This window comes from Lathyrus oleraceus, chromosome 3 (assembly GCF_024323335.1).
Source record: "Lathyrus oleraceus cultivar Zhongwan6 chromosome 3, CAAS_Psat_ZW6_1.0, whole genome shotgun sequence".
NCBI lineage: Eukaryota > Viridiplantae > Streptophyta > Magnoliopsida > Fabales > Fabaceae > Lathyrus > Lathyrus oleraceus.
The window spans coordinates 300,958,505-300,974,122 of record NC_066581.1 but is presented as its reverse complement, the minus strand read 5'-3'; the positions used below and the strand labels follow the sequence as shown (position 1 = coordinate 300,974,122).

Sequence of the window (15,618 nt, the reverse complement as noted above, 5' to 3'; positions counted from 1 at the left end):
TAATCGATTCTAAATTCTATAACACAGATATTCGATCAACATCGCAAATTAATAATTGATCACCGATAAAAAAATTCCAACATATTAATAATTGATCGGTCGAGAAATAGAACCACCAAAATTAACTTCATAGAAATGTAGTTAATTGATGAAAAATGAGATTTAACCTTTTATTTTGAAAGTAAATTCTTGAAGTAAAAATCCCCTTAAAGACATGTAGATTAGATATAGGAGTGAAGAAGTTAGATGGTGTAGTAATATTCCACGTGTGCAACGACCAAACCCTCCTTCTCATTCTCCTCGTATAAAAGCCCGCCATTTCCATTTTCACCCAAAACCTTAATCAAATCTCCGATCAGAAAATGGATGAACTGTTACCCATTGTTGCGTTTTCGCTTCTTCTTGGTACCATCATTGCCCTCCTCTTCTTCAACACCTATTACCGGAAACGCCAATCCGAAGTCCGATCCATCGCAAATGTGAATCCAAATCCAAATCCCAATCCAATCACTTCCTCTTCAAAACCCCTCCCTAATAAAAAGTCTAACCCTAAACACCATTCCTCTGACAAGGTCATTTTCCTTTCCCACTTTCAATTTGTTTTTGCTGTTATTATGTTTTGTAGTTCTGTAAGTGATTTATGAGATTTGATATGCATGGTTGATTATATATGGTGGTGTTGTGTATTGAGTAATATATAAGTTTAGGAATGACTGGTTTAGATTATGAAAGTGGGGTGTTGTATGGAAACTGTAAATTATTATTGATTTGTTGTTTGGGAAGATTGTGTGATTCCAATTCAGATACTTGCTTTTCCTTTTAGGGTTTTGGTTAATTTGATGACAGATTTGTTTTTAATTTTGTAAAATTATTTTTTGTTAAAGTGAGTTTAAGGTAAATTGATTTTTGTGTGAATACTATTAGGTGAAAGTGAGTTGAATAATAAATTTAAATGTAGAAATCATGTTTGAAAGCAAAAACTACAAATTTTAGCTTCAAGTTAAAATCAATTCTAGGGACAAAATCAGCTCTAATTGAAAACTTACAAGCATACACAGATTCATTTAAGTCTTCATAATCACTTTTGGCTCTCCCAAAAGTGAATCTATGCATGCATGTAGTCTCAAGTTTGGATTGGTGTTGTTTGAATGCTTCTTCAAGTGTTTACTAGGTATTGTTTTGTGGAAGTTTAAGTTAATATCTGATGATTGATGAGAAATTATAGATTTTATCAATACATGGGTGTTGCTGATGCTTAAGGACCTTAAGTTGTTGCGTTGGGTCTTCACTTTTCAGCTGTCATTGTGCTGTTTTGTTGAAGAAATGAAACACATTGTATTTTGGGAATCAGTGACTTTTTGTGATTTATTTTGTTGTTTGGTTTTTGGTTGGCTTAACCTTTTGTTTTTGGAACATAAGGATCAAAGCAAGCGACATCATCCGTTGGATTTGAATACCTTGAAAGGCCATGGTGATGTAGTTACAGGGCTAAGCTTCTCTCCCGATGGCCGCAACTTAGCAACAGGTATTTAAACATATATTTATTCATATAAAGACATTTGTAGTTTATGTTTCTAGATACTACTATCACGATTTCATCAACCGGAGATATATATAGTGATGTTTATGGTTACTACCATATTATGATTTCATCAACCTTCAAGAAAATGATCACATATGGCCCTCGCTAAGTTTACTTGAGTCAGTGTCCAATGTTGTCTGTGTCGGTGCTTCATAGCATATAGGCTTCTGCTCGTGCAAAAATTATTGGCTATCCCAAACATCTCCTTAATTTTATCTCTCACGGTATTACCAAACTTTGTCTCTCCTGCTCCCCGTTGCCATTGGTTTCTTCATTTGTGTTACAGAGAATAAAGAGCCTCTCCCTCCCTTGCCCACTTTGATTAAGTTCATTGCGAAGTAGACATGTTCTATTTTTGAGTTTAGCAGCATAAGCTCTCCTCTCTTTTCATAAAGCAGATTCACCGCGAACAGGAACATGTATCTAATCCAAGATTGGAATTCAGAGGGGGTTGCTTAATTTGCTAACATTGTTTATGATACAGCATAGTTATTCAATATCTCTTCATAAAAGAAATACCGTTGAAGTTGAGGGAAATGGGAAAATGGAAATCCACTAAAAGCTGGCCAAATGAAACCAGCTGTAAACATAAAATTGGCCAACATTTAATTTTATGCCTTATTTTCACCAAGTAATTACATTTGTTGATTTGTATTTTTTATCTATCATTCTTGCTTCCGGACGTCCGGTTAGGCTTCTATGAGTATTAATTATGACATAATACTCCTAGTTGTTCAATTTGTCTTGTTTTTAATTTTACTTGTATGGCTTTTTGAACGTTTTTTATGGACCTCTTCTCTTACAATCTTACTCTATATAATTTGTGCAAACAGCTTGTGCTGATGGAGTGGTGAGAGTATTCAAGTTGGAGGATGCTTCGAGTAAAAGTTTCAAGTAATTTCAACAGCCTCTTGATCAACTTATGTCAATCATATTCTATTTGCTTAAATTTTATTTTCTTAACTCTGTTGCAGGTTCCATAGAATTAATTTACCTCCTGGAGGTCATCCAACTGCAGTTACGTTTTCTGATGATGCATCCTCCATTGTAGTGTCATCACACAGTCTCACTGGTTGTTCATTGTACATGTATGCGGAAGAGAAACCTAAAGCTTCTGAAGATAAGCCACAAACAAAGCTTCCTCTCCCAGAGATTAAGTGGGAACATCACAAAGTTCATGATAAAAAAGCAATAATTACAATGTTTGGAACCTCCGCCACTTATGGCAGTGCTGATGGAAGTGCATTAATTGCCTCGTGTTCAGAAGGTATCTTGATGTTTCATCCCACATTAGAACAAGAAGATAATGTTTTTTGTGATCTATATAATAGGTTCTTCTCACCTAATAGTATGCAGCAAATATGAACGGATTTGGATTTTATGTTTCCGTTCCTTCTACCTTAGATATTTGGTCACTAAATACTGGAAAAGTTTCAGCTGCAAAAGAATCTTCTGAATAATAAACATAAAATTATTAACTAAATTTTGGTTATTGTGTGAGGTTTGTGCTGCTCTAAATAAATGCTCTGTTCTTTTTACTTTCATTGGGAATTGCTTATGAAATTGTTATCACGATTGTGACACCGCAACATTATGTTCAATAATGACTTTCTACAATCTCTATCCTAACATTTGATTCCAAATTCAGGGACTGACATCATTCTTTGGCATGGAAAAACTGGGAAGAGTTTGGGGCATGTGGATACAAATCAACTTAAAAATAACATGGCTACTATATCTCCCAATGGGCGCTTCATTGCAGCTGCAGCGTTTACTGCAGATGTTAAGGCGAGTTTCTATTTAATTCATTTGGATATGCTTATCTTTGATGTATACGCCCAGACACTCACACATAACTAGTTGCATGACAATATAGTATGAAATAGGATACAGCCTTTAGGGAGCCTCTCACATCTTTTTATAGCTCAATTTGCCAGTTGGAATCCAGATTTAGTCCTCGCCCTCAACTTAGCAATGAGACTGTGTCCATTAGGTTTTATTCCATTTGGTGTTAGCCTTGAAAATTCCCCTATGCATTTGTTTATTACTATTCAAATGAAAAAATGAAGAAAAAAAGCAACACGGAAAGGACGTTAACTGACTCAGATATTACGTTCATGCTTTTGAATCTTTAATCACGGAATCACCTCCCCTGTCTAGTTATCCTTGTGTTTCTCTATCACCCTTTACACAATGTGACCTTTTGTACTTAAGTTTTATGAATGGTTAATATTCAATTTGGGCCCAATCAATTTTCCATCGTGGCCAATGATAAAAACGAATTGAAACTCAAGATGTGGGTTTTCATCTATTCTAGTAGAAAAACAAGTGAAAAGATTGGGCATAAGAAGGAAAATAGATAGAAAAAGGGTAAAACAAGATCTTTGTAATTATCCAAGGATGGTAAGAAACCCCAAAGGTTGCGTATTGGCATCAAGAGTTACAGTGTTAATAACTGCTTCTGGCCTCCCATTTTCCCTTCAATGGTATTCACTCTTGGGTTTAAACCTTTGTCGTTACTATTTCTTGTTGCTCTGTTCAAACAACATGAGACAATTTCTTCCAATCGGATCCCACTTTGAGGCACCCTCAAGGCCACCGTCAATACCTTTTTGCATTTGAATTAACTCAAAGGTCCCTGTTTTCTACTCTAAAAAAAGAGTCCCCTGCAACGATCTTCCTGTCATAGGCAAAAGTACTTCCTAGTTGCTAGTAGTCAATAAATGGTGCCTTGGCATGCCCTTAAAAATGTGCCTGAATTTACGATCTTACTATCCTCTCCCGAGTCCAGATCTTATGCAAGATTCTGATCTTGACAACCTTGATAATAATAATAGGGACTCAAACCGGCAAGGACTTTCTATAGGGGCCGAAACTGAAATAGGTGTATAATATAGGCACTTAAAAGTTTTTTATGCCAGCAATCTTAGATTATGTTTTGAAGTAATGCAAAAGGTTCTGGCACTAATGATCCCTTCCCTACTATTTGGTTGCGACCTATTTATGCCACCAAAAGTTGTTCCCTGTTATTTATGCTTATTTATATGTTCTTAAGTATTGCTTGCTTACAATGTCTTGCAGGTCTGGGAGATTGTATATGCAAAGGATGGATCTGTGAAGGAAGTTTCAAATGTTATGCAGCTTAAGGGGCACAAGGTTTAAATCTAGTTCTACGATTTTTCCGGTTATTTAAATTTCTTATTAAGCCTGGTTTTGACTTGATGGATAAATTTTGCAAGTCGAAAAAATTAAATATATTTTGTCTAATGCATTATATTTTCTTTCTAATGCATTGTACTTTCAATCATGCGAGTGGTTTTATGCTGTTTTCCATGTAATTTGATTTATGATAGCTAACATTTGTTTTAGAAAACAAGAGCATCTTATCTTATCCTGTATAAAAGTGAGTTGGGATACTCTGAGATTGATTTCTTCTTTATAAGAAATCTAGTAGAATAGATGGCTTTGCATAGATTGCAAAGCCATACCTTGAGAAAGCATGACCACCCAAGTTGAGAAACATTATCGCGCTAGGGTTTGAATGATCAAATGGTTGCATTTGGAGGTTATAAAATAAAGGAGCTTTTAGAGAAGGGTTCAGATCAAAGTGTACGTCTTTTAATGGTGGTACACAAGTTGCTGTCATACCCTGCCTTGTAAGAAGCATTATAACATAATTATATTTATGAGGTTTAAGATGATGTTGAAGAGGTGGAGAAGTTCTTTATTCTTTATAGGCAGAATAAACACATAAGCCATGCTCTTAAGTATTAAACCATGAGAAATACAAGCATGACTCACGGTTTAGAAAATTAATAGTAAATTTTATGCTGGAGTCGTCTTCCATGGAAGCAATATAACTGCTATAATGTTTGCACTGCTTTTATCTTATTCTAAATTCCTCCAAGTTCTAAATCAAATGTATTCAGTTGTATAACTAAATGCTATATTTCCCTGAGGCAGAAAGAAGAAATAACACTCAGTGACATTGTTTAACTTGCTCAAGAAAATGAAATAAAATTTGTTTATGAACACACTCCTTTCTTCATAAGGTCTTCATTGTAATCTATTATTTATTTGATATGATCAATGATTTTATTACTTCCCATTGTTCAGAGTGCAGTGACTTGGTTATGCTTTTCTCCAAACTCTGAGCAAATAATTACAGCATCTAAGGATGGTTCCTTGAGAATATGGAATATCAACGGTAAGCAAAATTTGATTTTTTTTTCACTTGTCAAATTGGTTTCGTTTCTGAGGGGTTGGGTTGTTAATTATATCATTTTGTTTCATTGTATTTGTCCTTGTATCTTGAAGTTCGCTATCATATGGATGAGGATCCCAAGACACTGAAGGTGTTCCCAATTCCTCTTCGTGATTCTACCGGCACTGCATTGCACTATGATCGCCTCAGTATTTCACCTGATGGTAAATTTTTGGCTGCAACCCATGGTTCTACATTGCAGTGGTTAAGTGTTGAGACTGGAAAGGTTTTGGATACAGCTGAAAAAGCTCACGATGGTATGTATACCCAAGAATTGAATCTTTTATATTTCTTATTCTTACATTTTTGTATAAAAAAATCAAATACTTAAACCATTTATGATCCTCCAATAATTGATTATTTTCTTCACTTGCAGGTGACATTACAGGCATTTCATGGGGGCCTAAAACTATTCCAATAGGTGCAGCTTCTAATCCTTCTCTACTCTTTTTGATTTTACATATATTTGTTAAATGTTGGGGCTAAACACAATAAATAAATATCCAACTATATTAAATTTTATCGGACTGCGGTAAGACTTGCGATGTTGTACAGGACAAAATGTTGGGCGATTAAGAATCCACTTTGTTACTTTGTTGTTGTTGGCTGAGCACAATAAATATATAACATCATGTTTATAAATAATTAACATCATGTTTTGGCAGTGAAAACATGTAGTATAAACTTGGCGGTTGTTGTGATTTAATATGTGTTTGTATATCCATAGTAGTTATGCCTAGACTACTAACATGTAGTTTTTGCATATAAAACACTATTGCTTCATTTTTCAGGAAAAGAACGAGTCTTGGTTTTAGCCAATATCCATAGTAGTTATGCCTAGACTACTAACATGTAATTTTTGCATATAAAACACTATTGCTTCATTTTTCAGGAAAAGAACAAGTCTTGGTTTTAGCCACGGCCAGTGTTGACAAGAAAGTGAAGTTGTGGGCAGCTCCATCATGAACTAGTATATATAAATATACTAGCATCATATGCTAGTGCTGACAACCAATATATGCTTAAAGGCATGATATCCTGGAAAAAAGATGAATGAGAAAACTAGGATGAGGTGAAAAAGGGACTAGTCCTTGTGTTGCTGCTTTGACTTCTTCGGTCTTCCGAGTTTTCATGACTAATAGTTTGTACAGACATAGATGGTTTTGTTGACTTTGATTGTGCTATGCTGCTAATTAGTCGGAATTGAATGAAGAGGTAATTCGAGAATAGTAAATTGTTAGTAACTTTGGAAGAGGAATTATCGCACATGTTGCTAGCTATTATTATACAGGGCATTTTCATTTAAAAATCTTGTTCATGTTTACTGCACCACGGTGATATTACTCTTTTCAATTTTCTAGTCATGAGTGAAAATGGTGGTTGTGTTGGGAAATAACTGGAAATTTGGTTTGAACTTCAAATACTTATTTTAAATGAAATTCACTGCTTTACTACATCATTTTCACTTGGCTAGAGTGCATGTTAGTTTAAAATATTTATAAGGTTAGTACTTATTTTTTGGGCCTTACTTTTCCCACCCCATGGGTCGAAGGATTATTCTGTGGAAACCTGAAAATACTCTCGCTAAATTCTGAAAGTGCATAATTGGACGCACTTTAATTTCACTCTCACTTCATAAGTGAGCCATGCATTCCATTTTAGCAACAAAAAAAAAGACCTGGAGATGCATATTTGCAAGGGGAGTCTTTGAGTGCATCTTAGACTAACCCTTGAAAGTATTGAGTTGACGGAAGAGTATTTGCATAGTTTAGTGGATATTTTAGAAGTGCATTTCTAGAAAACCCTCATATTGGAGAACATCAGTCTTAGATAGCAAGTTTATCTTGAAATTGATATTATTTTAGACAAACATATATTTTAGGCCATTTTTACTAAAGACATCATACATAATACCATATTTGTATATTTTAGGCCATTTTTACTAAAGACATCATACATAATACCATACAATTAATGTAACTCTAGGATGTCATATATAAGTTCAAACAATAATACAAATATTAATTAATTAATCGAAAACATTACCGTGATGCATAATTTGTTTAGAAAATATAAAAAATACAATTGTTATTAAAATACAAATAAAAATCAACTAATGTGTAAAACTAACTCCCAGTTTCTCTTTTGTCTCTTTTGTAAAGTGGCCATATCAGAATTGTCTTCCTTAAAATCTCTTCTCTTTTGGGTATATCACACAAGCGTTGCAATACGTCGGTAGACCGACAACACGTTTTGGGTGATGAACATCTCACCAATAGAAATATGAAAAGATGATGTTTTCAAGTGTCATCTCTCTATAAATGCCTATATTATATATGTTTTATACTAATTGAATAGACTTATGTTGTTGGATTTTTTTATAGTTCCGTAAAATTGTTTCACACATAAACCTTACAGCCTAGATACATGCAGTCCTTCTTGAAATCATGCCTCTTCATGTTGTGACAGATTCAAAATCTTTCTGTTATGGTTTATGCTTTTCACAATTTTACGGAACTATAAAAAAAATACAACAACATCAATCTATTCAATTAGTATAAAATATATAATATATAAACAATTAAATATTTATGTTATCTATTTTTCTCACGCATGCCTAGCAGTATGGTCTGTCGACGAAGTAGGGAGGTGTCGTTTGAGCCTCTTGAAAAACTATCAAGAATGAAAGCAACAACATGTTCCTCCTGTTAGGCTTTAGGGGCAACATGTGAAGCAAAGAAAACATACCTCCTGGAAGACGACGCCAGAGACATGTGATCTCGAGAAGTTAACGATTCAGGATCAAATGAAGTCGTACCAACTGGTGGCCGTGAGGGTCTGACCCTCTTCTTACAAACTGATGCATGTTGCACCACTCGACCGTGCCTCAATCTGTCTTAGTTTTCAACCATTGTACCTATAATAAAACTAGAAAATCATATCAAAGTCAAACCCATATGGCAGACATGAAAAATCAAACATGTTAATGTGTGTAGAGAAATTACGGAACTACATATCCATAATTTTGAAAGAAAAAAAAATCAAAAATTGAAAAATCCTGGTGATGCATTTTTGTAAACCAAAAACACAAAAATGGAAGGAAACACATAAACCCAACATATTCCGTATGCCCTAATCTTAAAAAAATGTGAATGCATGTTTCAACAAAATACCTATTACGAACGTAACTACATCATAATGTACCTTAAACAACCTATTAACTAATGCATGCATGGCATCTCAAAAAAGAAAGTGAGGAGAAACTTACCAAATGTGAATAGTTGAGAAAGCTTGAATGGAATGAAGTGTATGTCATGAGATTGAATGAAATGAGGTAGAAGTAGCGCTCAAGCTTGAAAATGACATAGTTGCAATTTTCTCACGAGCACTTTTGGTGTATTGAAAGTGTAACAAATGAAGAAGAAGGAATGAGGAAGTTTGGCGCAAAATATATGAATTAAAACTCGTCCGGAGATGCATCTCGATGAAAATCACCGACTTTTGAAATCAAGGTTATTACGAAAGTACACTTACGGAGTCACCCTAACAATGATACGAAGATGCATCTTCGGACTTAATTTTGGGCAAAATGGGCGTTGCTCACTTACAAAGTGTTAAGGTGTGTGTATTCTGGGTACGTCTAGAGATGCATTTCCAAATTAAAAGAGCATTTATGGATTTCACTAGGGTACGCTAGTACCCCCATGGGGTGTACAAAGTAGCCCCCTATTTGTTTTCATGTCATTTGAGTCATCTTTGAAAAATATCCCACTTGAAAAAAGGGATTTCTCTAATCACCCTTAGTGGTGAAGAGTCACCCTTAAGAAAATCCAAAGTGTCTTTGGAATAGTATAAAAGTTAATCTTCGTACGCTCTTCATACACACCAAAACACTTCGTAAGTGAGCCACCTCCATTTTGCTAAAAATAATATCGAAGTTAATCTCTGTAAGTTAAGTTCCAAACTAACCCTTTGACACATTTTGAACTAATGATAATGCATTTATTTCATAAATCAATGAATATTAAGGAAGTTAAGTTTTGTATTAACCCCCAGGACAATAAATTTCCCTTCTTGGCAGTATTTTTGCTATAACTTTGATATATATTAGTAAACCTTATATTTTAAGCCACTTATACAAAGTATACATAACTTTTATTCAATTAAACCATCACTTATGTAATTCAATCAAAATATCATATATTAAGTCAAAATGCAAACCATGTATTATTCACAAAATACAAACTAAAATACAAATTATCAAAATACAAATGATCAAAATACAAAGAAGAAGTCAACTACTGTGTATATCTGACCCCTAGTTTCTCCTCTGCCTCTTATACTGCAAGACATTCCTTGCTTCGAGTATCATGGCCTCTATAGTGGTCCTATCAAAACTTCCTTCTTGAAACTCTCCTCTATCTATGCCCACTCTCAACAACACATCAACGTCATGGTCATCCCTATCTCGCTCCTCTTATAATATCTTTTGATGAGATGACCTAGGTGGATCTCCCTCTACATCCGATGTCATGTAAGGATGTGAAATTCTAAAAAACCATTGAATGTAGTCGTATGTAATACTTCATGCCTAAGGATTTGACACACTACATACATTCTTTGGGACCAGATGGTCATGGTACTCCACAAATACTCATCAATATTTCTACGACAAACTGTAGGAGGAACATCAACGATGGGGGCTATAGGAATACCTTGGAGATATCTGAACTAGAGAATGACTCGCTCAAATAGATGCAGATACATCAGTTGTGACCCATGAACCAATCATTTAGACTATAAGGATATCTCATTGAAGGGGCGTGTCTCACTCTGATCTCTATAGGTTGTGAAGTTTATATCATCTTCCGTGATACAGTCAAGACAAACTTGGAACACTCGGTCATATCATTCTATATCAGCAGGATAAAGGAAAACACACGTGGTAAAGCCTTGTCGTAGTCACCTACATATGCCTAGACAAAGAGGCATGGACAGTGCTGGAGGATCCATGCCTGAAAATGGTTCAGATGAAATATTAGTAACGACGTAGCATAAGTAATTCGAAATATTAGTAATAGTAAATATACAAATATATTACTGTAAATAGGGTGTTGCTTGCTGTCATATGTCTAGTGTTTCATAAACAAGTTTCACCTAACTTGGAGTAAAGGTAAGCCAAGCAAGAGACCCCCCAATTGTACTCATGAATCCTCTCCAAGTCAATGAAGTATCTCAGGTAGAGGATATCAACACAGTATGCACCTTTATCCATAAATATGGATGTGCCAACTAGATACAATAAGTATGAACTCAATGCACATACTCTACGATGTGCTACCTATGAATCATTACCATCAACCTCAACTCCTGCATCCAGGTGGTATTTATACACCTCTCTAGAAATCCAATTTGACATGAGATCCTCTGGTATCATCTATCTTCTACTGGGTATCACCTAGGTCATCTCTCAAATATTTCAATGTCGTCTCTAATGTGTCAGGTCTAGTGAGTATATAGTAGTTTAATATTATTCCCCCTAATAAGAATATGTAGAAGAAATGACACATCATCAAATGTGATGGACATCTCACAAATTGAAAGATGGAATGAAGAAGTCTCTGAGTGCCATCTCTCGATGAAAGTAGACAAGCAACCATAGATAATAAAAGTATATTGGTTATACATAAATCTTGCAGTCCAAATAGCTGTATGACATCCTGAAACCATGGTTTATCAGGTTGCGTCAACTTCACTATCTTCTTATCGTGGTTGATACATTTTAACAACTCACAGTCCTGTAAAAAACTACATCAACGTCAAAAAGTTAAAATCCTATAACACATATTTTTAAAAGAATAAATATATATTTGTTTTACCTTTCCATCCCACATGTGCCTAGCAGCATGATCTCCATACAAATAAAGTAGTGAGGTGTCTGAGGGTCTCTTGGAAAAACATTTTAGAAACGACAACATCAGGTTGGACTTCTGGGGCATCCGGGGCAGCAACATGGGACTCATGTCTCCGGGAGGACAATGTTGGAGACACATGAACTCTGGAAGATGATGCTCTTGCATCAAAAGAATTGACATCATTGTCTGGACGAGAGAGTCTAACTTTTTCCCTTCGAACGAATGCATGTTGAATCACTCTACCATGTCTCAATTTCTCTTGGTTGTCAGACATTTTATATTTAATTAAACCAATAAAATCATATCTTAATAACATAATTCAAACCCAGAGGGAAGAATAGACAAAATCAAACAAACAATGTAGAACATCCAAAATCTGGAAGTTAACTTCCATACCAAGCAAAAACCAAAAAAACGCATAACACGAATAGACAATCTCCTACGCTCTAAACTTGAAAAAATCTCAATGCGTGTATCAGAAATCAATTCATTATGCTTTTAACTACAACCTAATTAGCCATAAATAACATATTTAGTTAATGTATTCATCATAAACCAAAACAAATGAGGGAAATGAAAAACTTGCCAAATTGTGAGACAACTTGAAAAATAAGAAACCTCGATTGATTTGAGTGGAGTGGAGGTTGAGTGATGTCCTGAACTTGAAGGCAATGTAGTAGAAATAGCGAGAAAACTTGAGATAATTGAAATATAGTTTTCTCATGAGCTCTATATTGGGTTCTGAGTAAACATTCTGAAATGAAGAAAGAGATGGAAGAAGGTCCGACGTGTTATACAAATCCATTAAGATGGATTAAAATGAAGCGTATACGTGACTTGAATTATTCAGGAAAAAACAACATTGTAGTAACTTAATAATTCTTAATAAAAAGAACTCACCCACCGTAGGGCTCAAACCCACGACCACAAGGTTAAGAGCCTTGCGCTCTACCAACTAAGCTAGACAAACCAATTGATATCTTTTCAACTATATATTATTTGTATATAATCATTTTTAGTGATTATAAATGATCATATATAATTTAAATTTCTACGAGTGATTAAGGAAAATCTCATGAAGTGACATGGGACAGTACCAGTTAGATTTAGACAAAAATAAATTGCATAAATATTTTTCTCAGTGATGAAATGTCTTAAATCTTAATTATTATGTATTCCAATATTTTCTTTGTAATATGATTGAAGAATCAATTCATTCTTAATGTCAAGATAATTTTTTGTTATTTGATAGATGTGGGACTATCATTCATGGACTTGAATGCAATATAGTAGAAGTAGCAAGAAAGCTTGAGATGATTGAAATATAGTTTTCTCATGAGCTCTGTATTGGATTCTGAGTAAACATTTTGACATGAAGAAGGAGATGGAAGAAAGTCTGGTGCGTTATATAAATTAAATAGGTACAAAATTTAACCTCATTATAAAATACACACGTTAACCTCTATAAAAAATATAGAGCTTAACTTCCTGATATTTCCATCTACGTTATGACATGGGCCCGAGAATTGATTTTGGTTGATTTTTGGTGCGTTTGGATGTTAAGTTTCAAGTTTTAAGGGCATTATTGGTTTTCCACTCGGGTGCGTGAGCACCAATAAGGATACGAAGAGTAATGCCTTCAAAAAAATATAGATTATCTCCTTGACTTTTGAAGAATTTTTAGATCTGACCCCTCATCAAATCCAGTAATTAAAATAAGTGACTTGAAATTGAGAGTTCTATTTATTTATTATTTTATAGTTAAATTTAAAATACGTCGCAATTAATATCTAATTTGCTTGGAAATTTAATTTCTCAAATTACATTACTTTAATGTTTTGCGTTCTCTTCACCTTTCTCCATTCGAAAAGTCAAACCTCAAATCTCACAATTGTTGGACCTTAAAACTCCATCTTACCATTTTTTACTCTCTGCTTTAGTATTTACGTATGATTGAGAAAAAGACTGATAGTTAATTCTAACTTAAGTGTTGAACACTCAAAGGGGGATAATCCCTCCAAGTTGGTGGCATGAGCTTGTGATGAAGTTGATAGTCTTAAGGCTAGAACAAATCTTGGAAGAAACATTTTGATAATGAGAAGGAATATTTAAAATCATAACCTTTCAAGCTTCAATAGTAAACACATCATCATCCATACATTTACATGTATTGACACTCCACGATAAAATAAAGTTGTAGAAAAAAATATTACTTATTTGAAGTTGCTCGAACTTTTCTTTATGGAGTGAAACAATTTTAATTGTTGTTTATCTAATTAATTGAGTGTCATCTTGTATTATAAGTAATGTTAACCGTGTTCAATTTACAATATCAATTTTTCTCTATCACGAAGAGATAATTGAAAGATAGAAATTGAGTCTAAACTATAAATGACAAAATAAAACATCTACATGCTCTAAACTAGAGTTGTCAAAATGGATCGACTCAAAAGCCCTATATTTCAATGTGGTCCGGGTCGTAAAAAAACCTTACAAGAACACGATCCTATCTTTTTGGCCCAACCGATTGCGCCTATGTTTTTTATTGGTCGGGTCGGACCAGCCAAACGGGCTTTAGACTGGTCCATTAAAAATATATTTAAAAATTAATTTTAGTTAATTTTGGAGAGAAAAAAATTGAGTTAAAATATGATTGCATAAGTGTGTTTTCAAGTAAAATAGAAATTTTCAAGACTATGAATATATTTTTTCAAGATGATGTGATCAAAAAATGATTAAGAGATGAAGAGAAAGTTTGATAAGGATCGAAGATTATAAACTAACAACAACTATCATTTTTTAAAATTATTTTATATTTTAATATAATTGATTTTAAAAAATTGCGTTAAAAAAGTTTATTTTCATTTTTGTGAACGGTAATGTAAAAGAAATTTGCGAAATTGAATTTTGTTTGTCAACGAAGGAACCTTATTTCCAAAAAAATAAAATATATATTGGTGTGTTTGTTGTCTTTAATTATATCGTACACGAGACTTTAATTATTCAGGCAAAGGCAACGGTGTAGTAAATTATTAATTATGGATAAAAGTAATGTCGCCCACCGTGGGGCTCGAACCCACGACCACAAGGTTAAGAGCCTTGCGCTCTACCAACTGAGCTAGACGGGCAAGTTGTTGTTTTATAAACTATATGTTATTTGTATAGAATTATATGAAAGAAATGTGTTTATAAAATTGAATTGATGTTTAAAGAACTATCAAAATAAAGTAAGAAGGAAAAAAATGAATTAATAAGTTTTTGTGTAAAATATTTTATTTTCTTATTTGTTTAAAAGAATTTATATATATTTTAAATAGGTTTTATTTAAATGGCATTGTAATGATATATTTACTTTATTAAATATAAATTTTGTAATTTAAAAAAATTGACAAACAATTAATATTCATATGATTATTAGTAATTATACTTTTTTGTTTACAAAATATGTAAAATTTTGTAGGAATGAAGATCCCTATCTTTTCATTTAGAAATAAAACCATGTGAATTATGAAAGAAAACCTCTACTGATAAAAACAAAGTAATACATCTATACCCCTTCATGACAAATATGTATAATTTTTTAATCCTTACCGGTAAGAGATCCATAAGTCCGCACTGATCGTGATCGTGCAACGTTATATGATTTGAATACAAAATATTTAATTTAACAAAAATAAAATATTTTATTTGATAAAGTATAATTATTAAATAAGTGAATTTATTTTTAAATTTTAACCAATTTATATAATTATAGTGGGATATTTGACATAAAAATTATAATAAAGTATGTTTAGATATAAATATTAATTTAAAATAAAATATTTAAATAACCATAGAGACTCGTGAAATTGAGAAAG

At 33.4% G+C, this 15,618-nt stretch overlaps 1 protein-coding gene and 1 non-coding gene across 2 annotated transcripts; one reads left to right on the top strand and one right to left on the bottom strand.

Moving 5' to 3' along the window:
- The first annotated feature begins 256 nt into the window (after positions 1–256).
- Positions 257–7,175, top strand: LOC127127228 (uncharacterized). Its single transcript, XM_051056359.1, has 10 exons — positions 257–572; positions 1,420–1,525; positions 2,416–2,476; positions 2,557–2,849; positions 3,231–3,370; positions 4,664–4,738; positions 5,699–5,789; positions 5,900–6,103; positions 6,223–6,267; positions 6,739–7,175. The coding sequence occupies exons 1-10, from the start codon at positions 363–365 to the stop codon at positions 6,810–6,812; spliced, it is 1,299 nt and encodes a 432-aa protein (XP_050912316.1). The 5' UTR covers positions 257–362; the 3' UTR covers positions 6,813–7,175.
- A 7,641-nt stretch (positions 7,176–14,816) lies between these two features.
- On the bottom strand, positions 14,817–14,889 carry TRNAK-CUU (transfer RNA lysine (anticodon CUU)). Its single transcript has one exon. It is a non-coding gene; the product is annotated as a tRNA-Lys (tRNA).
- Between the last annotated feature and the right edge of the window lie 729 nt (positions 14,890–15,618).